The 23,473-nt window shown below is 42.7% G+C and overlaps 2 protein-coding genes across 7 annotated transcripts; one reads left to right on the top strand and one right to left on the bottom strand.

Moving 5' to 3' along the window:
• The first annotated feature begins 511 nt into the window (after positions 1-511).
• Positions 512-5,828, top strand: RBIS (ribosomal biogenesis factor). Its single transcript, XM_084508678.1, has 3 exons — positions 512-697; positions 4,291-4,407; positions 5,674-5,828. The coding sequence occupies exons 1-3, from the start codon at positions 575-577 to the stop codon at positions 5,740-5,742; spliced, it is 309 nt and encodes a 102-aa protein (XP_084364804.1). The 5' UTR covers positions 512-574; the 3' UTR covers positions 5,743-5,828.
• Positions 5,784-23,313, bottom strand: E2F5 (E2F transcription factor 5). 6 transcript variants are annotated; one of them, XM_084508674.1, is made up of 10 exons: positions 21,080-21,227; positions 19,821-19,976; positions 14,524-14,633; positions 13,717-13,878; positions 12,473-12,516; positions 11,147-11,211; positions 9,262-9,529; positions 8,353-8,553; positions 7,867-7,911; positions 5,784-6,516 (listed from the first exon to the last, which is right to left on the bottom strand). In XM_084508674.1, the coding sequence occupies exons 2-10, from the start codon at positions 19,932-19,934 to the stop codon at positions 6,407-6,409; spliced, it is 1,119 nt and encodes a 372-aa protein (XP_084364800.1). In that variant the 5' UTR covers positions 19,935-19,976; positions 21,080-21,227; the 3' UTR covers positions 5,784-6,406. The 6 variants fall into 6 exon arrangements, with proteins under 6 accessions (XP_084364800.1, XP_084364803.1, XP_084364802.1 ...); XM_084508677.1 differs by lacking the exon at positions 19,821-19,976 and adding an exon at positions 19,770-19,820 and having other exon boundaries at positions 21,080-21,170; XM_084508676.1 differs by lacking the exons at positions 19,821-19,976; positions 21,080-21,227 and adding an exon at positions 23,128-23,313.
• Between the last annotated feature and the right edge of the window lie 160 nt (positions 23,314-23,473).

Here is a 23,473-nt window from a genome sequence, read left to right as displayed (position 1 = left end):
CTGCCGGGTCACAGAGGCTTGATTTCATATTTTTTTATTTCATTATTTTATTTTATTTCATTATTTTATTTTATTTTATTTCATTATTTTATTTTATTTTTATTTTTTTCCTTATTTTATTTTTTCTTATTTTATTTTATTATTTTATTTCATCTTATTTCATTTCATTTTTAAATCTTTTTCACTCATTTTATTTCATTTTATTTTACTTCAGTTATTTTATTTTATTACTTTATTTTATTACTTTATTTAATTGTTATTGCTTTTTATCTTCTTTTTTTCCTATTATTTTATTTATTTTATTTTATTTTATTTTATTTTATTTTATTTTATTTTATTTATTTTATTTTATTTTATTTTATTTTATTTTATTTTATTTTATTTTATTTTAATTTTCCCTTTATCCCACTTCCCAGCATCCCGTCGCACCCCCGCCCCACCCCGCTGCCCAGCCTCCCTGCTTTACGGAGGGCGGGGCGGGGAGGGGAATCCCGGCGCCGTGACGTCGGGGCTTCCCCGGCGCGCGCTCTGTGACGCCATCAGCGCGCTGCCCGTCCTCTGCGCGGCGGGGGCGATGGGGAAGAGCCGGGCGCGGAAGGCGGCGAAGGCGCCGAGCGTCTTCTGCATCGCCCGCGGCGGCGCCGGCAAGGCCCGCGGGAAGGGCCGGGCGCGGCGCGTCACCTCCGGGCTCAGGAAGGTGAGCGGCGGGCGGGCTTCGTGAACCGAGCCCGGGGGGTTCGGCTGAACGCGGGGGCACCTCGGTACGGAGGGGCTGGGAGCCTCCCCCCTCTGGAGCTACCCGCACCCCGTCCTGCGCGCAGTGCTCTGGGCGACCCGCTGGGCAGGGCTGGGACCCGGTGATCTCCACAGCCTCCTTTTCCCCCGTTCCGGGACCGTTCCGACATTTTGGCCGCGGTGAGCTCCACACCGAGCCGGCGGCTCCTCGTTCCCGACACGTGCAGCCGCAGCCTGCTGGCAGACGGGCCTAAACAGCAGCTCTAAAAAACAAAAAGGCCTTTGGGATTTTTCCAGGAGAAAAATCTCAGCCACCAAAGCCACCTGACGGGTTGATCGGGCAGCCGGGAACATAATAACTTCTGGAAATAGGGAGCCCCAGGAGGATTTCACGTTGCTGGCTTCCGATCTCTGCTTAGTCGGGAGGGTTCTGCATAGCGAAGGGAGGAACAGGTTTGAAAACGCCTGTATGGAAAGTCAGTAGCTTGTTGGGAGTAAAATTTTATTCTGCGTATTTGAAGTAGTCATCTTTAATTCATTAAGCCGTTGGGGATTTAGTTGCCATTAAGCTCAGAATAGGCTTATTCTGTAATAGATTAAAGCTTCTTGTAACTATATAGACAGCATTAGATACAGGCATTTGTCCTACCTACAGGGCCTCTTTCTAGAGAGGAATCCTTGCCTGGGTACCTAGGATATCAGGCATTAAAACTGACTGGAAGATGCTACTGGGCTCTTACGGGATACCTAAGCCTTATGTAAACTGCATTGTCCACAGCCCCATCCACTCTAATTTGACCTAGGAGTTGTCTGCATTTCTTAAGTCACTTTATAGGTTATTATGAATTAAATTACTTATCTGAATTGACTTGTTTTCCCCGGGTCTTGCACCTGGGATGGGGAAACCCTGGCTGCACGTACAGACTGGGCGATGAGACGCTGGAGAGCAGCCTAGAAGAGAGGGATCTGGGGGTCGTGGTAGACAGCAAGTTGAATATGAGCCAGCAGTGTGCCCTGGCAGCCAGGAGGGCCAACCGTGTCCTGGGGTGCATCAAGCACGGCATCGCTAGTAGGTTAAGGGAGGTGATTGTCCCGCTCTACTCTGCGCTGGTGCGGCCTCACCTCGAGTACTGTGTGCAGTTCTGGGCACCACAGTATAAAAAGGACATGAAACTGTTGGAGAGTGTCCAGAGGAGGGCTACGAAGATGGTGAAAGGCCTGGAGGGGAAGACGTACGAGGAACGGCTGAGGTCACTGGGCCTGTTCAGCCTGGAGAAGAGGAGGCTGAGGGGAGACCTCATCACAGTCTACAACTTCCTCGTAAGGGGGTGTCGAGAGGCAGGAGACCTTTTCTCCATTAACACCAGTGACAGGACCCGCGGGAACGGGGTTAAGCTGAGGCAGGGGAAATTTAGGCTGGACGTCAGGAGGGGGTTCTTCACAGAGAGGGTGGTTGCACACTGGAACAGGCTCCCCAGGGAAGTGGTCACTGCACCGAGCCTGTCTGAATTTAAGAAGAGATTGGACTGTGCACTTAGTCACATGGTCTGAACTTTTGGGTAGACCTGTGTGGTGTCAAGAGTTGGACTTGATGATCCTTAAGGGTCCCTTCCAACTCAGGATATTCTATGATTCTATCAGCCTCATGCTTCTGCTTTCTTAATAATGATTCTCTTGGACACTCACCTAGGAATAAATGGGGTTATTGTTAATGTGTACGTGCTCTGAAATGACGGCAGCTTTGAAAGCAAAAGCAATATGTGTTTGCTGCTGCCTGTGCATATTGCTGAGAGGTGAATTACCGTGGTAGCTTTTGGAACAGCACTAGGCAGCCTGAAATTTGTGATTGCCTTAAGATGCGTGAGCATGCTTCTGGAACATCTGCAATGTAATATGCCATTATAAGGCAAAGATGCTGTTCAAAGCATGGTGCTTCAGAAGTAACGCGTGCCAGGGCTGAGATCAGCTGAATCTTACTCTGCTGCAGTGGTGAAAGAGTTCATGCCTCCAGCATCTGCCCTATTCTTCCACCACAGATTATTGTCCCTGGTGCACTGCACAGTGCACCCACGTCTTAGCTCTTGGTGTTCAAAAGAAAGCGTTTTTTGCTGAAATAACTTATAAAGGAGGGCTTGTAGTAATCAATGAGGTGTCTGGGGACCAGGCAAGCGTCCTGTTCTGCTACAGCTGTGGAAATTTCTTTAAATACCATAGCAAAACTTGGTAAATGGTGTTGGCCAGAACAACAGTATGAATGAATAGGAATGCGAGGCGTGATGCTGAAAGGCAAACTAGGTAAAGAAATTCAAACTGGTAATGTCATTTACAAATGAAGTAAGGAGCCCTTCCTGGAACTCCAGCTAAGAGGAGCTGAAGTCTGTGTAGCAGGACCCAGCTGCAACCTGGCTTTTGTTGTGTGTGTATCCTAGTTCTGGGCCAGTACAGGCTCCTTTGCCAACAGAGCAAGTACAACTGCTTTAATAATTTTTGGATTTATTACTACATTAGTAGTACATGATTTGATAATTAGGTGGTGACAAATTTAAGTATAGAAATACTTATACTAAAAAGCAATTTTGGAAGATATGCTTGGAAGCATAGACTTACTAAGGTTGGAAAAGACCTCCAGGATCATCTGGTCCAACCATCACCCTACCCCCAGTATCACCCACTAAACCATGTCCCTAAGCACCACGTCCAACCTTTCATTGAACAACCCCAGGGACAGTGAATCCTACACCTCCTTGGGCAACCTGTTCCAATGCCTGACTGCGCTTTCTGAGAAGAAATGTCTCCTCATTTCCACCCTAAACCTGCCCTGGTGCAACTTGAGGTCATTCCCTCTGGTCCTATCACTAGTTACCTATGAGAAGAGGCCAACCCCCAGCTCCTCACACCTTTTCAGGTAGCTGTAGAGAGCAGTAAGGTCTCCCCTGTGCCTCCTCTTCTCCAGACTAAACACCCCCAGTTCCCTCAGCTGTTCCTCATAGGACTTGTGTTCCAGGCCTTTCTCCAGCTTCGTAGCTCTTCTCTGGACATGTTCCAGGGCCTTGATATCCTTCTTGTAGTGAGGGGTCCAAAACTGAGCACAGTACTTGAGGTGCGGCCTCACCAGAGCTGAGTACAGGGGCATGATCACCTCCCTCGTCTTCCTGGCCACACAATTCCTGATACAAGCCAGGGTGCTGTTTGCCTTCTTGGCCACCTGGGCATACTGCTGGCTCAGGTTCAGACGAGTGTTGAGCAACACCCCCACCCAGATCCTTTTCCTCTGCACAGCTTTCCAGCCATTCTCCCCCAAGCCTGTAGTGCTGCATGGGGCTGTTGTGGCCAAAGTGCAGGACCCAGCACTTAGCCATGTTGAACTTCTGCCGATTGACCCATCCAGTCCAGGTCCCTCTGCAGGGCCTTCCTATCCTCCAGCAGATTGATACTTTTCCCCAGACTAATACTGACTGCTTAACAATTGTTTAAAAAAAAAAAAAAGTGAAATTTCACGTCAGTGGAATTGCAGTTTAACATACCAATACACGTAAATTTTTTTCTTCCCTACAGATAAACATTGAAAATGCTGACAAAGTAAGCAAGATAAATAAAGCATTTACTGAAATTCAGAAAGAGGTACAGCAGCTATCAAAAGGCCCTGTAGTGGAACCTCAGAAGAATAACCAGGTAATTTCCGTCTGTAAAAATCTGAGGGGGGAAATGAAGGGCAGTATGTGTTCAAAGCATTATATTCTGGCACTAAAACTGCAGGCAATTCTTGCTGTTGCTTTAGCTATAAACCAAGCTTTATTAATTTCTGTCTTTTTTTTTGTTTTGTTTGTTTGTTTTTTAATGCTGAAATCTGGTTAGCATATTCAAGTCCTATGTAACTACTAAAGGCAATAGAGAAGGTGGGCAACTAAGCTGCAGTGTGCTTCCACAACATAAATATTTTTTTAATCTATTAAAAAACAGCTAGAACATCATTTAAAAGTTAATTCCCGCTCCAAACCCTCAAGACCTGTCTCTTTATATTTACTTATGAGAAGTAGCAATATCTGAAACACCAGTTCCTGTATTACAACTCTTGCCTGCAGCACTTGCAGATCAAAACAACATTTTACTTGCTCTCAGCCTAGTTAACAAGGCTGCATGCAGCTTTGAGCATTGACAAGAAATAACTAACCAACTAAATACTGGCAGGCTGCTTCTTACACTGAATTTAAGCTTCTCTTTACAAAATCTTCTTATGCTGATACTTACTGATGCTGCGGGCATGGCTTGGGGGACAGAAAAGGCCATGGGCCATTATGAAGAACACAGGTGAATCTGTCCTGGCTGTTGGGGAAATAAAGAGGGAACTGGACAGGAGATGAGTAGCATTTACTCTGCCTGGGGTCATCAAGTTTCTGTCTGGAAGTGATAGAATGATTGCCAAAAACCTCAAGGAGAGGCTGAAGGGAGAAGGAAGCTCAGGTGACGGTGCTGCCAGCACAGTATGAGGTCAAGCAAGGACATTGGTGCCAGTGGTCCTAGTCCTGCTAGCTTGCTATTGCATATGGCTGCAAACCTGGACTGTGCCACTATTCCCATGCTAGCAGGGCTCTACATGACATAACATGGTATTTGATCACTTGGGCTGTAAGCAATAGCATTTTTTTCACAGTTTCAAAATTATGCTAGTGAAAGTATTCCCTGAACTAAAAGCTGTGCCTACTTCCATTTGGCCACGTACGTTACTGGCATGATGCTTTGTCTTTCTCTGGCAGCATGAACTACTGCCTGCTTATCTATCAAGTGTAGTGAAGCCTTTAGTTCCCCAAATTACTGAATTATATGACTGCAAAATTAGCCTAAGTTAAATATAATAAAGACAAGCTCATCATCTAGGTAGTATCTTTTTTCCAAACAGTAAATCACTTTCTACTTGACACTGAAACTTTTTTTTTTCAGGTTTCTATACAACCAGAAGGTGAACCAGCAAACGTGGATGATGCCACAAGCCTATTATCACAGCTGTAATGAATAACAAAGGGGTTCCAAGAACTGAAGATCACACAGGCTTTGTTTGTACAATTTTATTAAAAAAAAATCTTGTTAATATACAAGTATTGGCACACTTTAATACAAACTACAAACAGACCTTTCCTATGATCTAGGAAAGCGGAATGTCAGAAGTCAGTGTGAGAAACTTAAAGTGCTAAAACAGAAGGCACTTCACAAAATTGGTTCACTGAAACAATTAAGCATAACTCAAGTTGATATCCTTCACTTTTCAGCTTGGCAGTGAAAGCTTCAAAATCGTTTGAAAGGTCAAAAAGATATAGAAAGCTTCTTGGCAGTAAAGCTTCAAAGAAAATGCTGATAACTGAGCAAAGCCTAATCATTTTTAAAAAAACGATCAAAAGGCTATAAAGCATTTTCACTTTCCTTACAAAAGAAAACTCCAAATCATTGGATTACACAAAGGACGCTCAGATGAAAAAACGTGTCACAATTCTGAAAAAAGCCCTTTTTTTCTGGTGGTTGAATTTGTTTTGTGAAGTAATTAAGGGAAGCAAAAGGAAATATACTCCCAGAGTCAGTGAACTAAGAAGTTATACATTCATTATTCAAATACTTAGGTTATGAAGAAGTCTAGAATGTTATAGTTAGAGGTAGATAAGTAGTCTGGTTGACACAATATCTAATAATTTAGTATCTGCACATCAAAGAGATCACAGACTCCTTCATTATCATCCAGGTTAAAGTTGTAGTCATCTCCGGGAGTAGGAGAGAGTCGTAAGAGAGGAAAAACTGTAAAGCAGGAATAGTTTAGTTTAAATTAAAACACTTGGAATATCAGCCCTAGCTCATAATTCAGTATGTCTGTCATCAGCAGTGCCAGGGTTAGCCTTAAGTAAAATACTGTCTTGATAGTCTGACAAGTATGCTAGGATACATACTGTGAATACCTGTACTGCCTTCAAACAGGCGCAATAAGTGACATGTCCACATCTTTTTCCTTAGTATTTTACATAAATTTGCTGGGGTGGAATGATAGCTGTGGAATATGGACATAATCTCTGCTTTTGCAGCAAAGGAGCTCCTGAGCAGATTTCAAAATTTTATCAAGTTTCCATCATTTATATTTACTCTTCCTTCTTCCTGTTACAGTACTGTATGTATCAATCTTCAAGTATTTATTATTTTAGATACATAAACTACCATTTTCCCTATTGTACAGATGAAAAATGGAGGCTGTCCATTTCTCTGTGCACTGCATTTCATGCATGGGCTTGAGGCCATTTTTGAGGAATGCAAGAGAAGCCTTAGCCCTCATTCTGTACTGCAGCAACACTAATCTAATGCAAAAGAGCTGGGAATGTGCTACATGCTCTAAAAGAGGAGATTATTTCTATTTTAGCTGTGTATTTTATTGGTACATCCACATAATCCACTCTTCCCTCGTGAATCTTGTAATTGCATGGTTCTTTCTAGATAAGCCGCACGTTTGTCTTTTGAAGGGCAGATATTAACACAGGCTGCTCACGGAGCAGCGTAGTTATCGGGAGAGAGGAACAAAGCCAGCTGAGTTCACCTCTGTCTGGCAGCCTGCAGTCTGTGAGATATAGCACGGAGGGAGGCATGGAACAAATGAAATTACTAGCTGTGGCTCAGTTCTGCATTCATATGGCCATGAAGATGCAAGACCAGAAAAGGGTTAGATTTGTTCTGCCAGTGTAACAGACCTGGCCACACATCATGCAGGCATGTAAGTATCTTCTGAAATACCTGATCAAATCTCCTAGAAGAAGCCTGAGGAAGATTAGTATTAAGCTTTTTTTTTTTTTTTTTAAAAGGCAGCACTCTAGTCATCAACCTGTTCTTTGTTCCAGAATTAGATACTGCTGGGTTACTCATGCATGTAAGTACTTGCTGGATTAAGACTTTCAGATTTTGACTGTTAAATCAAACTGCTGCAGGGAATGGATAGGGGTGCAAAGACAAGAATGACAAGGATAGAGGAGGCAGTACAGGAGAAAGTAGTAGTTTCATACTGACTCTTGGCATGAGACTTAACAGACACCTCCTAAGAGTGCTGTTCATACAAAAGACATGCTACTACTTTTTTAATAGCCTCAAGTAAAGATACTAAATACTTACCATCAGAAGACATGAGTTCATCAATAATATCCCCACTGATATTTCCTGTGAAAACAGGAGCATGCATTTATGGAAGTCAACAGATTCTCCGCATTATAACACTGAATTGCAGAAGTACAGTATGGCTCATGTGCACACTGTAGGAGCTGTGGAGACAGCATGCTGTGTATACAAAAAATATCTTTGTATCCCCCAGTTTTTCCTAATAAATATCTCCTGTTCTCCTCATGCTGTACAGTCGATAGCTTATAGCCCTAAAGCCATGTGCAATATGTAGCATATTTGATAGCAGCAGAAAATGAGCTTGCTACTTAGACCTGGCGCAATGGCTTCATTAGAATAACAATAAAAAAAAAAAGGCCTGTCATCTCTGTGGGAAAAGTGCTAATCTTTCCCTCTGTGCAACTCATTGGTAACTTGGTCAAAAAAAAAAAAAAAGGCTCAAGAAACAATAAAAACATTGAAATATCAACTCTTTCTTCCTACCTGTGGGCTCATCCATCTTTGCTATGTCGAATGAGTTTGGCTTGAGAATACAGTTAACGTCCAAAGGGAGCAAACCCTGATAGTCATTTGAGCTAGCTGTAGCTTGGGCGACATCTCCTGAAAGGCTGGGGTACAACACCGCATCTGGAAGGCTGGAATAAGGAGTTGCTGGAGTTGTACTGTTCTGCTGCAAACTGCTTTCTACAAAGACAGGAAGGCACATTATATAGTCTGTTGTGGTAAAAAAAAAAAAAAACACAAAGCACCTACACCTGGCTTTATCTCTTGAGAAAAACACTGCCAAGGTCTGGGACAAGGTGAGAGGAGTCTATCTACTCCCCATTCCAAACTCAAAGGCACAATTTAATCAGGACCCCACAGAAATGTAGTCTGTAATACCGACAGCATTTTCTTAAATACATGTATTTCCTTATTACCCTACTACTGATATGAAAGAAGACCTGATACTCAGGGAGCCTCTCACTGTGGTTATGTGGAAGTAGGTAAGTGACCTCGTAGCACAAAAGCTGGAACTGGTGCCTATATTATGTCTCATTAAAAGGTACATGTTCAAATCATATACTCCATCAGAGGTTGGCAATTTTGTTCCACGCTGCATTCTGGAAAAGCATCTCAGATTAACAAACAGGATCACATTCAAAACCTCTTTCGTATAAGATGATAAGCTACAAGGGGAGAATCTATTTCACTGGATAGCAGACAGAAGAGGAAGAGGCTTTTCCGTGAACCTCCCGAAAGCTGTTAGTAAGCCCTCGGGCTGGTTTCTTAACAGACACCTGCACTTCTATGCAAATTGTAGATCTGCCTTTCCTTTATCTATCAGCTTTTCTAACAGTTTTTTTCCTACCCCCAGTCCTCCCTCACCCATCTTAAGTGGAAAAAACCCACCTGATGGCGTGTCCACAACTGACGTTTGTGGCAACTGTTGTCCCTGGTTAAGACCATGTTGTTCTGGTGGATTTTGAGTAGCTGTAGTAGGTTTAAGGGGAGTCACTGGAGCTGCAGGCTGAGATGGGGTCTGTGCAAGATCATCGGGTGGAGGAACTGGAAACACCATGGGCTTGGAGGAGCTTGATTCTTTATTTATAAGCAGTACATGAATAGGTCCTGAATTGCTCTTAAGATTGATCTGGTATTTCTTCTGTCCGTTCTGTCCCTGTAGAGGTGGTGCATTAAGAAAGTTAAAATTCCTTTAGAACTTCAAACTGTACAAAAATACGACAGTAACTGCACAGACTTATTTCTCATAGTAACTAATGAAGATGTTTGAATAGAATTCTCAGATTGATGCACCTTTTACCTCCAGAAGATTGTGCTCTTCTAGTAAAAACACTAGGAAGAACCAATAATTGGCATAAACTTACCAGATCATATGGAGACATGAAAAACAAAAATATTTAAAAAAAATACAAATGATCTAACAGGAAACAGATTACAAACCTGCTATGCATTTACTTGGCCACAGCACAGATACAGAAGACACAGATATACTATCTTTCAAAGTCTTTAGGTTATAAATTCAAGTTACATTAAACTTGTAGCAAGACTGCAGCTTATCAGTAACAAAACAGATAAATAATGATTTCTGTGCATTTAAATTTCTTCCTCTTACAAGGAGTTTTAGAATGATCTTTTCTGGGACCGACTATCCCACAACAGTTAAATATCTCACTCAAACCGAGTAGACACTGGATCATAAGTCAGCAGAAACAATTCTTAGCTAATTTTCTTAGCTAATTGAGATCACTGGCTCACAGTGGCTAATCCAGCAAGCAGGTTTTCAGCAAGTATGTTCAAGAAAAAACGAGGATGAGAAAAGTGGAAAAGGTGCCTGGGCAGAGAGGACCCAAAGCAAAACAATCCAATTTCAAGTTGTCAATGGACGACTAAAATCAGCTGTTCTTGTCCTCAACAAAAAGCCAAAACGGATGCATCACAACTGCTTTGGTCACACAGAGAACCACACCGTTGCTTGAACAGTTTTCAGCACAGACGGACAAAGATCCAGTACCACTTGACCAGCTTCACAGTCCTAGCTTTGGATGTTATTATGATACCAGACTGTGTTTAGCCTTACTAAAAATAGCTTCTAAAACTTATCTTGTGAACTTCTACAAGTATAGTGGCTATCATGCTTCATTCAACGCTCTCTCCCAACTGTGTAAGATACCAACCCTATTTAAAACTGAGCCTTACAATAAAAACGATTAAAAGATGGATAGAAGTAAGTAGTTTGGCTTTCTACTCTAATCCTGCTCATTAAAGCCCTCAGGCTAAAAAGAAGTTTGCAGTCTGTGTTTCCCTACCCAGTCTAGTACCACGTGACTGAACACAACCTACATCTAAATTAAAACTACAACTAAACCTAAAAGGCTTTTCTGTAACAGACATAATTTAGCCATACAATAAATGTTAAATTTGACAAATAAAAGTCACTGCTAATTAGTTCTGAAGGGAATTCATAACAATTATACACAATTTGGAAAGCTGCAATTTTTAAGAATAAGAGAGAAGAGAGGGGCAAAAAAACACTATTATGACTTATTTTCGGTATGAGACAACAGTTACCATTACTCTTTCTTTTGTACACCTAGTATAGGTGTACAAAAAAAACACTTTTTCCCACCCAGCCCCTCCATTCTCAACTAAGACCAACTTATATATATATATATGTATTTTTCTCTCATACAGAGAGAAATGCTCAGCTCTAGTGTAGCTCTTCTTCTCCACTATCCTTCTAGAATACTTAGGTAAACAAGAAATCAGTACATACCATTTCGGGTATAGGTACTTCTAACTGCGTACCACAAGGTGCTTGAATTGCTAGAAGTGTGTCTCCTGGTTAAATAGCAATTTTTAAGAAAGTGTTAACTGTGCATATTTTTCGTACATCTTGCATGGTATCTACTCGAATGAGATAGGAAAATTCTCTAAGGCCTCTTAAAAGACTGCATAATTCCAGCATAAATAAACTTGTGATGGGACTTGCATAGTCTCTATAAGTTTCAAGATCCAATATTTAACTAGCTTCTTTTTCAGCTACACCAGCTCTCTGATACAGCATACTTTACGGCTTTGAAGAGAAGCTACACAAGAAAGCAAGAAAATGTTTTAATGATTGTCTTCAGTGCCAACATTTCCAAGTGTCTAAGCTCAAAACTTCTGCATCATATACAACTCAGTTGTAACAGTTGACTATAAAACTCACTAGTGGCGTACTACGTGCACTAAAACTTACTGGTTAAAGTTAGGAGATCACAATTACATTGACAGTACTTGCACAACATGCCTTATCTGCACATCAATTCCTCTTCATCCATAACTTGGAATAATGCTCCTTTGCTACCTGAGATATATTTACATGAAGTAAAATGTGACTGGAATACTAAATGCCTCCTCCATATTTTGCAGTAACTAACTCTTTTCCACAACAGCTTCTTTATGTTAAACTCCACAGTAGTCTAATCTTGCATTATTATTTTTTTTAATTCAAAAACAAACCCAACCTTCCTTATGGCAAAAAGATGATTTTGAGCAAAGCTGGAGGCTGAGCAACAGTCTTCCATTGAGTAACTCAGGATCAGGAAAGGATGTCCAGGGCAAACATTTCTGAATTTCTGCTAGCAAATCTTGGCAATTTGTTCAAACTTCCCATACAGCAAGAATCTTTTTGATTTAGCCAAGTCCCATCTTCAAACTTCAGCTGGCTCCATTTGTATAATATGAAGAATTCCCTCTGACCGAAGCTGCTACCAGAAACTTTTATGAAATCTGGTGAATTGGGTCAACATGGTTCTCCCTGGTTCTGTTAGAGCTAGAGGCAAGCTATTACAAAGTATGAATACAGAAGACAACCAAAAAGAGTACTCTGAAAACAGCTGAACTTCTATTCCATCCATTCCGTGACTACAACTAGAAAATGCCAGAACTCATTGGTCGTGAAGACTGTGAGAGGCATCTACTTACTACTGATCACTACTGAACACTTATTCTAAATTCAAAATACTCGCAGGGAAAAAGCAGGCTAGCAAGTTAGCTTTCAATAGGAAGATCAGAAAATCCCTCACTTTAAGAAATACAGCTTTTAGAAACAACTCACCACTGAAGCAGTTACAGATATCTTCATGGGTGACATATGAAAATGTAATTTATGTCAAGGAACATTTTTCTAATGCATGAAATGCATGATTTCTTACCCTTTAAGAGAAGTTTGTCCAAACTGAGCCTAAACTATAAACTTACTACTAGTACTCAGAGGTGTAATCAAGGCATGATTTATGATGTTCAGAATAGCTATTTAAAAAATAACACCGTTCCACACTGTAAAAAATAAAAATCTATATACGTAAAAAAAAATACCAGAAGAAAAGAGTCTGAGTAGCTTGAATCAAGAGATTCTTTTTAAACAGAGAACATGTAAAATCTTGTTTTTAAGAATACCATTTACCTCATCAACTTGACACTATAGAATTCAACAATGTACTGGGATGTCCCAAAATCACATAAAAATATGCCGGAAGGGACGTGAGAGTTCACCCTGCCCCAAGGTAGGATCAACTATTAAGACATTCCAGACAGGTGTTTGACTCTCCTGTTCTGGAAAACTTCCAGTGATAGATGATATTCCATCACCTCCCTGGGGGATCAATTCCTGTGTTAGCTCTCCCAGTAATAAGTTTCTCCTCATATCTTACTTAAATCTCATTTCTTATAAAATCCATTTTATAGGTAGAGTTTCTACAGAGCAACTGCAAGTAACGCTGAGTATTTAGCACTGGTACAACCAATAAGAAGGGCATTTTCCTGTTCCAAATCTCAATACTTGGTCAATATTTTATAAGACAGATAAACACATAATTACAAGCAATATAGGCAGACCTCTCTGCTTATTGAGTATTTACACACAGGATAGTTTTCCAGTTCCAAACCAAACAAGCTTCAGGACTTTGTTAATTCAATTTATCCTTGGATGATAGCTTAATCTTTTCAAGAGAAGGAAGTAACAGGGAAAAAAAAAGATTCACATATTCGCTAAGAAATATAAATTCAAGTGCGTGAAGGCAATACAATTCATTTTAAACCAGAATTATACTGTGGGCTTAAAAACTGTTGCTGTATACACATGTGCTATATTATTTTCAGGTTACCTTTCATACAGTCAGAGAGCTTAAAAAGTCATGTAAACATGATTTATACTCTTCTTTTTGAACCAAAAAAAAAAAAAGTTTAGGCCTTCTTTGTTTCTGAATGAAATGGATAACAGTGTGCTTTACCCTTTACCTATGCTTTAACTGCTGTTTTAATACTAGTTCCAAGATGCACACAATTTGTTGAAAAGGATATTGGTGGTTTGTAGAATCATCCATAACGTTCTTGATGCTTTGCTGTAGCCACAGTTTCTGCTGATCCAATTCTTTCTCTTTCAGCTCTAGATCTTCAATTTCGGATTCAAGATACCTCAGCCTGTCTATTACTTCTTTTGTATTGCAGCCAGCACCTACTCCTCTTAAAAAGGTATAAAGGTTCGTGAAACCACAAGAAATGAAAATCTAAAAGATCATTTCCTAAGTATGCTTCCAGTAATTTGAAAATATACTAATATTCAACATAAAGGAAGTGAACATTTATGTGCCTGGCTGTGCTTTAACAGAAAATGAACATTTTTAACTTCAGATCAGGTTTAGAATTTCCCTCTACCCAACTTGATTTTCTTTTGGAATGTAGGTTCTTCTCCATTACAGATGGTTTGCAGATCTCCTTCACCTCCTTCTTAACTCTTCAGTTATACTTTCATCTTCAGGAACCGAAGAGAAAATAGGCATGCAATGCAGGTGGGCAGGTAGGTGGAAATACTGTCACCCAATACCTTCCCAGATTTAGCTAGTGTGAATGCTAGTTATAAAGTAGCACTCCAAGTTTCATGAAAGCATCTCTGGTATATGTTTTAAACCTGATTCTATGTATCAAAGATGCAAATTAAAGATAAGACAAATAAAGTTCATTTAGAACTTCACTGTCATTCCAAAATGTTGCACTGCTCATTGGTGAGCCTAATGTTAATTTTATTCTGTCTTAACTAGTCAGAAGAAGTGGAAGGAGGCAATATTTGTTGCTCTTGAGCATATGAGGAAATGCAGAATTGAAGCTTACTTCCACTGAATGCTGTTTTTTGACTTCTTCTCAATGAGATCAATCCCCTCCAAAACATTAGTGATATCATAAATCCTTCTCTTCTGCCTCACAGCAAGGGTATCAGCAGCCTATGAAGAGAAGAGCAATGAGTATCAGTAACCTGCATGCTGAGGGCAAACAACACACACTATAAGTCATTCCCCAAAAACATGCCAAATAGTAATTAACATAATTCTGAAGGGAGACGGTTCAGCCCTTCAAGAGCTGGGTGCTCATAGCATCTGCTTCAAATGGCTGGCAAGAGTGGCCTCCTGTGGCTGCAGGGATTGCCAGGAAGGGTCACCTTGTCCAAGGGCCACCCTCACCAGGCAGAAGAGCTCACGTGAATTGCCAAGACTGCCCTCAGCACCTGCACCACACGCTATCACCTGCACACAGGAGCTTGAAGTGCCCCTTCTACAATTTAGGAAACAGTAGGGAAGGCAGATGGCAATACCCTGCAATAGAACAAGCCTCTGAGGCCAACTGCATGTTAAGTTCATCATCCCCTCTGCTGATACTCTCTGAGTCAATTTGTGTTGGGATATGGAGGGATTTGGGGGTAGTTTCCCAAACTAGCTGAAGGAGAGCTGCATGACTGTAAGCCAGCACTGTCCTATATATAAGCCACCATCAGGGAACGAGTGATAGGACATGAGGAAATTGCCTCAAGTTGTGCAAGGGGACGTTTACATTGAGTATCAGGGAAAATTTCTTCACTGAAATGGTGCTGGTGGTGGCATTCCCACCCCTGGAGGTATTTAAGAGACGTGTGGGAATGGTGCTTGAGGCCATGTTTCAGTGGTGGGCTTGTCGTGTTAAGCTGATGGCGGAACTTGATGATCTTACGTTTTCATCCTAACTGATCCTATGTTTCTGTAACATTTCACTGCATGAATCCACCGTGTGGGCAGCTGCCTGCTCTGCCTGTGGTAGCACGCACCAAGAGCTGCCTCATGGCCTCCAGAACCCCCACGCAGCTCAGGCCAACGCTCGCCCCCAACAAAAAATTTCTCTTTTCAGCTAAGGCTAGCTATGTAGTGTTTCTACTTGCTGTCACAGCATGTCACTGAAAGCAAAGCATAGTCCAAGTCAGAGGAAAGGCCACTTAATCATTTGTAATTCTGCTCATGAGGACTTTTTTTTTTATTTGATACAAAGGCTTAAGATAAAATAGCAAAACTGAGCTAGTCACGCCTTCCATATCCTCCTCTTTTTGATGTTGTAAAGTGCCTCAGGTTTAGTGAGTATTAGACAAAAGGATAGAAAAGCAAGGGGGAGTCTGACTGCAACTACTCTGGATGCTCAGATATGTAAAATATAATTGTATTAAATGGATTAAAAGAAATAAAAAGAGAAGGATAAGTGGCAAAGATTTCTGGCTTCCAAATTTGAAGTAATGGGTTAAAGCCAACTAATTTCTTCTATAGGTACACAGAAATTTATTTCAGTTTGTCCAAGTAGCTAATAAATCAATACTTTTAGCAAAGGAGCCTGTATACAACCTGAGACAACAAAAATGTGGAAGGAAAATTGAATGCATTTTATAGCAAAGTCCGTATTACTCCTTTAACAGTATTTTCTGAACCATAAACAAACTCACTAATCTTCCAAAGAAATGACATTTTCCTATTAGAAAGTTAATTACTAGGACTTAGTCATCCAATTTATATTGGCGAATGTTTTGCTAGAGAAGGGAAATTAAAGGATAAAAAGGAAGAAGAATGAAGATTAAAAAAAAAAATGTTCTCATAGCCATGAAGTATAAATACTGTTCCTTATTCTCAACAGTGGCATACCTACTAAACGGTGTTTCTACTGACACTGTTATCAACACTTATCTTTTGTATGGTCTTCTCTAACAGTCAGGTAAAAATCTAACAAAACAAACACATGTAAATGCATATAAAATGCATGCTTTAGTTCTCCAAGAACACAGGCTCTTCAAGCCACTCATATCAGCAGGTACGTGCCTGAAATTTTAATGGCACACATACATACTGTTTACAAAAATGGCAAGTAAAGCCTTCAAAATCTAGGAAGTGACAAAATTGATGCTGCCTGTGCAACATATCATACAATCACAGAATATCCCAAGTTGGAAGGGACCCATAAGGATCAAGCCCAACTTCTGGCACCACACAGGTCTACCCAAAATTTTAGACCATATGACAAAGTACACAGTCCAAACGTTTTTTAAACTCCAACAGGCTCGGAGCAGTGACTACTTACCTGGGGAGCCTGTTCCAGTGTGCAACCCACTCTCTCAGGGAAGAACCTCTTCCTGATGTCTAGCCTAAACCTCCCCTGCCTCAGCTTGACGCCATTCCGGTGGGTCCTATTACTGGTGATTAAGGAGATCAGATCGGTGCCTGCCCCTCCACTCTCCCTCGTGAGGAAGCTGTAGGCTGTGATGAGGTCCCACCTCAGCCTCCTCTTTTCCAGGCTGAACAGGCCAAGTGCCCTCAGCCGCTCCTCATACATCTTCCCCTCTACGCCCTTCACCATCTTTGTCACCCTCCTCTGGACACTCTCCAATAGTTTCACATCCTTTTTGTACTGCGGTTCCCAGAACTGCACACAGTACTTGAGGTGAGGCCGCACCAGCGTGGAGTAGAGCGGGACAATCACCTCCCTCTATATTTCACAGTCTTCAGTAGCACAATTTTTCATATTTCTACAAGATCCCTACATTGTTCTGCGCAAAGAATGCACAGCGTACACTTAATCAGCAGCTATTCAACATCCTGATTAAACTGACTTTTAAAACTTATCATTTTCAGCTTATGTCAAATGGTTGAGACAGATCCAATCAACACAACAGAGGCACATCTACCACGAGGGCTCTGCTGAAACGGTTGGGTGTAGCTTCCACATATCTTTCTCTGGATAATTCGAATTTGGAATAGCTTCGTAAAATCTTTTTAACATAAAGGTGCTACACTCTACTCATTCCTTAGTATCTCCTCACAATTTGAACAGGTATGTATCCAAGACAAGTGCTATATGGCTGTCTCACAGAACGGTTCATGGCAGGGGCATGGAACTAGATGATCTTTAAGGTCCCTTCCAACCCAAACCATTCTGTGATTCTGTGATCTGGGAAAAAAAAACACTTGTCACAATGCTTGAGATTCCAAGCGTACTCAGATCATGCAACTTTTGCAATACAGATAACGTGCTGTTCAGCACAGTTTGAGTTGCATGTGTGCACACACACAAAGCCCTGCCCAGGAATAAGCCAAACAAACAGAAGGAGGATAATAGAGTCGAGGTGCATTCTCATGCACCAACTTCTTTGCTCCCTAGGAGCTGACAAAAGGCACTGGGCATTACCAGTGAGCACAGCACATTTAGCGTTTTAGGAATTTGCCAGAGCACTGGGGCAGAGTCATTACTGAGAAGCTTAACAGCGCAGAAGGGTCAGTCAGCAATGCGTGCTCGCTCTCCTTGTGTCAAATGAAAGAAGTGCTGCATCTTACAGACTGTGCCCGCAGCAGATGACAACAGCCTTCTCCCAAAGACGACTGTCAACAGCTTGGACGGAGTCTGAAACTGAACAGTGTGTTTGGCAACCAGTGTAAGACTTCTGGAGAGCACTGCATGCATAAAGATTAAACAACTGTAAAATTGAACAAGCAGGCTTGTTTTTTTTGTTGTTCTTTTTTCTTTTTTCCTGTGGAATAGGGCAAGTTTAAAGCAGTTGTTACTTGTTCCTGATCGATGCATTGCTAAAGGCAGGTGCATGCCCAGGCTAACTGGGCAGAGTTGATGTTGAGGTTAACAAACAGCTCTGTGTAGCTTGTGGTCTCTAAGGAAGCAACTGCTGCCGAGATACATATGAGGCCTGTGGCTAGCACAAAAATGGAGTTTAACATGTTACGGTGGCTAAAATGCTAATGGACTAAAGTCTTTATAAAAGGGAACAGAGATTAGAAACTGCGGAAAACCTAGGGAATTCACCAGTACAGAAGTTCAGTACTGTTCTGGTTCCTACAGAGTAAATATCCAATGCTTGATCAGACATCAAATGCAGTAAAGTTAAAATCTGAGGGTAGCAGCGACAGCAGGAAAGCAGACTAGGTAATTGGAGTGTCTTTTCCAGTTTTGTTACCATACGCTTCCCTGACTACATCATCTGAGTGACATAAGAAACTGGCTTCTTAAATCTGCACTTCCTAGACACCTGACAAATTGTTTTGAGTTGTTCTCCTTTCGTTTTCTACATCAGGTAGACGCATCAGGTATTAAACACTTAAACAACATGTATGTTTTTAGTTGAAAATTTTGTCCTTGGTAGTTTTTGTTGTCATTTGCTTGTGTTTTTTTTTTGGACTTCCTTTATTAATTTGGAATTTCCAGACACATGAGAGCCTCATCAGAGCATCTGAGCAGTGGCTGCAAATCCAAAATCCCCTATTATTCCCACATTTGCAATGTTTTCTGTCCCTTTAGCAGAACAGGATAAATGTCAGTAGCAAGCAAGTTATTTTAGAGTATCTGACACTTTGCACTGTTAATCAGAAATAATATTTAACCCTGAGTATAACAGGAATGACATTTTGCTGTAAGCCAAGTCTACTTAAGAAACTGAAGCTGAAGCACTAGAATGCTGCTGAAAAGAAGGAACATACTGTGCGCTGGGATGCATTGCAGGTGACTTAGCTCTTACTCACTCATCTTTAATATTTCTCCCTTTCCTGCAATTGGCAGGTTGCTGAACACAGGGACTTTACTTTCATTCCCTTCCATCTCATAGTGTTTGAAGCTTATTTCCTTAACTGCATTTGCTTATACAGGGTTACTCAGTGACTACTATGCAATTGTTCAGGATCAGCTGTTTAATTTAAAGAATGAGAACCGCAGAAACTAAATTCCCAGTAAAGAAAATCCTAACAACTCAGGGGAGTGGAAGCAAGGTGTTAGCAGTGAAGAGTCGTCCAGCCCTGAAACATTTCCAAAGTTCAGCAGGCAGAACTCGCAGGGCTCCGTGCACCAACAGCAAGCAGTGAGCACGCACGCACAGGACAACGTGCCACTACCGTTTCTTAATGGGTCAGCACACGTGCCCCCAGGTATCATTTTACAGACTGCTTAACCACAGACGTATCCAAAGATCACCAGGAAACATCCTGTAACACTGCCTTTCATTCTCAGTTGCTAAATCACAAAGCTGAAAGTACACTGAATAACTCCAAGTTGTATTTTCTTCACAGTGCACTTACGATTTTGCTACAGAAACACTAATCAGCTGCAAGACATCAGATGGTCAATACCTGTAAATAGGATAAGAGACATCTGAAAATCTTCACTGCATGAATCATTTCTTGGAACTCTCTGTTTCGTTTCAAAGAGCGTTCTGTTCTTTGGTTTCCTAAGCACACCACCATATGATATGCGTGCTGCTGTTCATTTTGTTCCTAGATGCGTGACTTATTTATGAGAAATAGCAGGTTACAGAAATGTATGGTTTGACTGTTTATGAAAGCTTTAACGATTTACTCACTTCAGTTAGTATTTACTAAAAAAAATCCAACATGCCGTGTAATTCAGAAACCAGTCTCCAGTAAAGGTTCTGAACAGGGCTTTTTAAGATTTTTGCAATACCCATTTACTTTTCTAGCGTTACTAGAGTTACTAGCGCTTTTACCATCAGCACTACCATTTTCTTTCAATGGCAAAATTCCCTTTACTCACAAGAGGGAGACAGAAATGTCAGTCCCATCTAGTCATACAGCTCAACTTTATTGTTCAAATCCACCCTCATCAGCTCTTTAAGCCAAGCTTTTTGGCCCAGGGTCTTCCAAATGTGGAGGTTTTTTTTCTGCTTCTCAAACTGACCTGACAGATGGAATAAGCCACACAACAATCCCCAGTTTGTGGAGTGCTTAGGTACATTTTAGTGAAGACAGAGGCGAATTAAATGTGAATAAATTAACCTACTTGCACAAACCACCCAAGCCCCCAGCATAGCTAAGCTGGGTTACAGCCCCTGTCAGCATCTTCCCAGCTCGCTCTGGACAGCTTTACCAGCCACAGGAAGGTTTCAAGTGCTCGCTCTCTGCACATGGATGTGCAAAAAGGCTCCGAGCACACGGACTGCCTCCACGAGCCCTAAAACCTAGCAAACAAATAAGTTGAGCTGTCCAGAAAGGGCTGTGAGCACCAAGCCAGCACGTTGCTAAGATCCTCAGCGAGGAGCCAGCCGACCAAACACCGCCTTACTTCAACCTGTATCTCAACGAGATAAGCCAGGGCGATGCCTGCTGCTGCTTCTCCCGACACATACTTGAGGAAGACCCGAGTCTCCCCCACCGTCCCGCACGGTGCTGCCAGTGCCACGAGGGCATCAGAGCCTGCCTCGAGACTTCTCCACCGGCCTCAGCAGCCCGGCGCTCCCCTCACGACCCGAGAAGCGGCGAGGGGCCCCCGCCCCGCGGCTGTGTCAGCCGAGCACCCGCGACCTCCGCGCACCGAGGGCCCGCCGCGGGGCCCCGGAGCCCCGGCAGCACGGCGCTGCCCGCCCGCCGCGCACCGCTTTGAGGTCCAGCACGCCGTCCTTGGCCTCCTGCAGCAGCGACACGAACTTGGTGGTCAGCAGCCCCAGGCTCTTCTCGTGACGGCTGCTGCCGCCACCACCACCGCCACCACCGCCGCCCGCCTCGGCCGCCGCGGCCATGCCGCCCGCCCGCCCGCGGGGCCGCGCCACGTGTGGCCGCCGCCGCAACGGCCCGAGCCCGGAACGGAGCCGGCCCGGGGGCTGCGGCGGGAGGGGCGGCGCCGCAGGAAGTGACGGGGCCGCCGTTGCCTGGACACCGGCGTGGTGGGGCCCGCGGGGCGGCCCGGCACCGGGACGGGGCATTTGGGGGGTGTGTGCGTGGGGGCCTGACGAGGGGTCCCCCCCCAGTACCACGGCTTGTCCGCGGCGAGGCGGGGCCGCTTGGGTTAGGTGTGGGCGCCGGAGCTGCGTCCTTAGTGTACGCGGAGTGCCCCTGCCCGGGCTGCTGCCGGAAGGGGGTCGAGGGGTTGGAGCAATTCTTCTAGAGGGAAAGGCTGAGGGAGCCGGGGGTGGCCCGCCTGGGGAAGAGAAGCTCCGGGGAGACCTCCTTCAGGCCCTTCAGTACTTAAAGGGGCTTGTAAAAAGATGGGGAGTGACTCTGTGCTCAGTCAGATAACGACAGGACAAGGGGAACTGGTTTTAAACTATAAGATGGGAGATTTAGATTAGAGGTTAGGGGAAATTCTTCACTGTGAGGGTGGTGAGGCACTAGCACAGGTTGCCCAGAGACGTTGTAGATGCCCCATCCCTGGAGGTGTTCAAAGCCAGGTTGGATGAGGTCCTGGGCAATCTGGTCCAATGGGTGGTATCTCTACCCCTGGCAGGGGGATTGGAACTGGGTGATGTTTAAGGTCCCTTTTAACCTGAGCTGTTCTATGATTCTAGCAGCTGAGAAACTTAGCTTGAAGCCCTTCACAACCAGCACAGCACCTGTAGCCCCCAAAAAACAGCAGCCCTCCCTGGCTCTCAGACCCCAGCTCAGCCCTAGCTGCTGGAGCACTCAGGTGAGACAAGACACAGGGCACAGTGATGCTCCAACCAAAGGCACAGCCAGTAGGGGATGCTTACCTTGTCCCTCACACTGGTGTCTGACTGTGTGTGTCAGGAGTCTCCATTCAGATAAGCATTTTTCTCTACATTGTTATGTTAAAAGTAGAGAAGCTTTAGAATTCCTACACTGGGGATTTTAGAGAAGCACTGCAAGAAGGAAATAGTATTGGAAAAGACAAAAAAAAAAAAAAAAAAAAAAAAAAAAAAAAAAAAGAGGGAAACAATGCCAGAGGGAGAGTTAGACCCATGAAAACCAAACAATACAAACACTACTATGGCACGTACATACCCAAGTGCTATGGTATGAGATTTCTGAGCCAAGAACAAAGAACAAAGAGTTATGGTGAAAAGCAGTAAATCCTCCCTGTGACGAAATCAGGAAATAATTTCAGAATTAAAATTTTGGAGGGAAAAAATCTGAAGCTGACATTAATAAATCAAATTCGGGTACAAAGAAGATCTTTTACCTTGCTGGTACATCCCCCGTATTCAATTATTTCACTGGAAGTGTAACCTTGTCAGATAGTAAGAAAAGCACCCAAAGAAACACGTAAAAGTCGTAACAGAAAACACTCTGAAGTGCTCCGTGAGTACTGCAACCTTTCTATGTGACATTCATGTAACTGTTACAGAAAGTTTTCCAGATTAGTATTTCTTCACATAATGTGGCTTCTGAAGAAGCCCGTGTGCAGAGCACAAGTTAAGAATGAGAAGACATTTTCTTCTGCGTTTAGGTAGTGTTGAGATATTTTTATCATGAAATCAAGAGATTATTGTGATAGTAGGCAACAAATAAATTAAGCTAATTTTAAACTTTACAGCAAGATTTACTAGACTGACACACAATTGCATTAGCTCTTGCTCCTTGCTGTTACCCCATGTATTCATTTCTACATATTATCAGTTATTACATAGATTCAAAGCAGTCAGCCCTTTATCATTACACTTATACATTAGCTGGGAAAGTACATTACCAGAGAGCGGATGACCCATTGTAAGAACTGATGCCTCTGCTCCTTGCTGGTCTCAGTGGCCAGATGCAGGAACCCTTGAATGGAAGGAACCAGAACCAAAGCGGGTTGTCTTCCTTCTGCCCCCTCCCACAAGTCTAGGATATTCCTCTTTTATAAGGCAGTACACAATGTCTGAACAATTCCCAGCCCTTGACCTCCACCTTTTTTTTTTTTTTCTTCACTGCAGATTCTTTTCTTAAAGCAAAAGCAGTCTTTTCCCATCTCCCAAGGTTGTGCTTTTTAAAAGATAGCAGCAGCTGTGAGTTGCTGGTGGTGCTGCAGCCTCTGCTTCAGCTTGTGCCCATAT

Source organism: Aythya ferina (genome assembly GCF_964211825.1).
Source record: "Aythya ferina genome assembly, chromosome: 2".
Classification (NCBI taxonomy): domain Eukaryota; kingdom Metazoa; phylum Chordata; class Aves; order Anseriformes; family Anatidae; genus Aythya; species Aythya ferina.
The sequence above is the reverse complement of the archived record's forward strand: the minus strand, read 5'-3'. Positions and strand labels throughout refer to the sequence as shown.

Excerpts from the sequence above, each read along its gene's own strand:
- RBIS (XM_084508678.1), top strand. The coding sequence starts at position 575 with ATGGGGAAGAGCCGGGCGCGGAAGGCGGCGAAGGCGCCGAGCGTCTTC. Across the intron at positions 698-4,290 it reads TCACCTCCGGGCTCAGGAAG|ATAAACATTGAAAATGCTGA; the intron begins GTGAGCGGCGGG and ends TCTTCCCTACAG. Across the intron at positions 4,408-5,673 it reads AACCTCAGAAGAATAACCAG|GTTTCTATACAACCAGAAGG; the intron begins GTAATTTCCGTC and ends TTTTTTTTTCAG.
- E2F5 (XM_084508672.1), bottom strand. The coding sequence starts at position 17,052 with ATGGTGAAGGGCGTAGAGGGGAAGATGTATGAGGAGCGGCTGAGGGCA. Across the intron at positions 14,634-16,776 it reads CACTGGAACAGGCTCCCCAG|GCTGCTGATACCCTTGCTGT; the intron begins GTAAGTAGTCAC and ends TTCTCTTCATAG. Across the intron at positions 9,530-11,146 it reads AAGTACCTATACCCGAAATG|GGACAGAACGGACAGAAGAA; the intron begins GTATGTACTGAT and ends CCACCTCTACAG.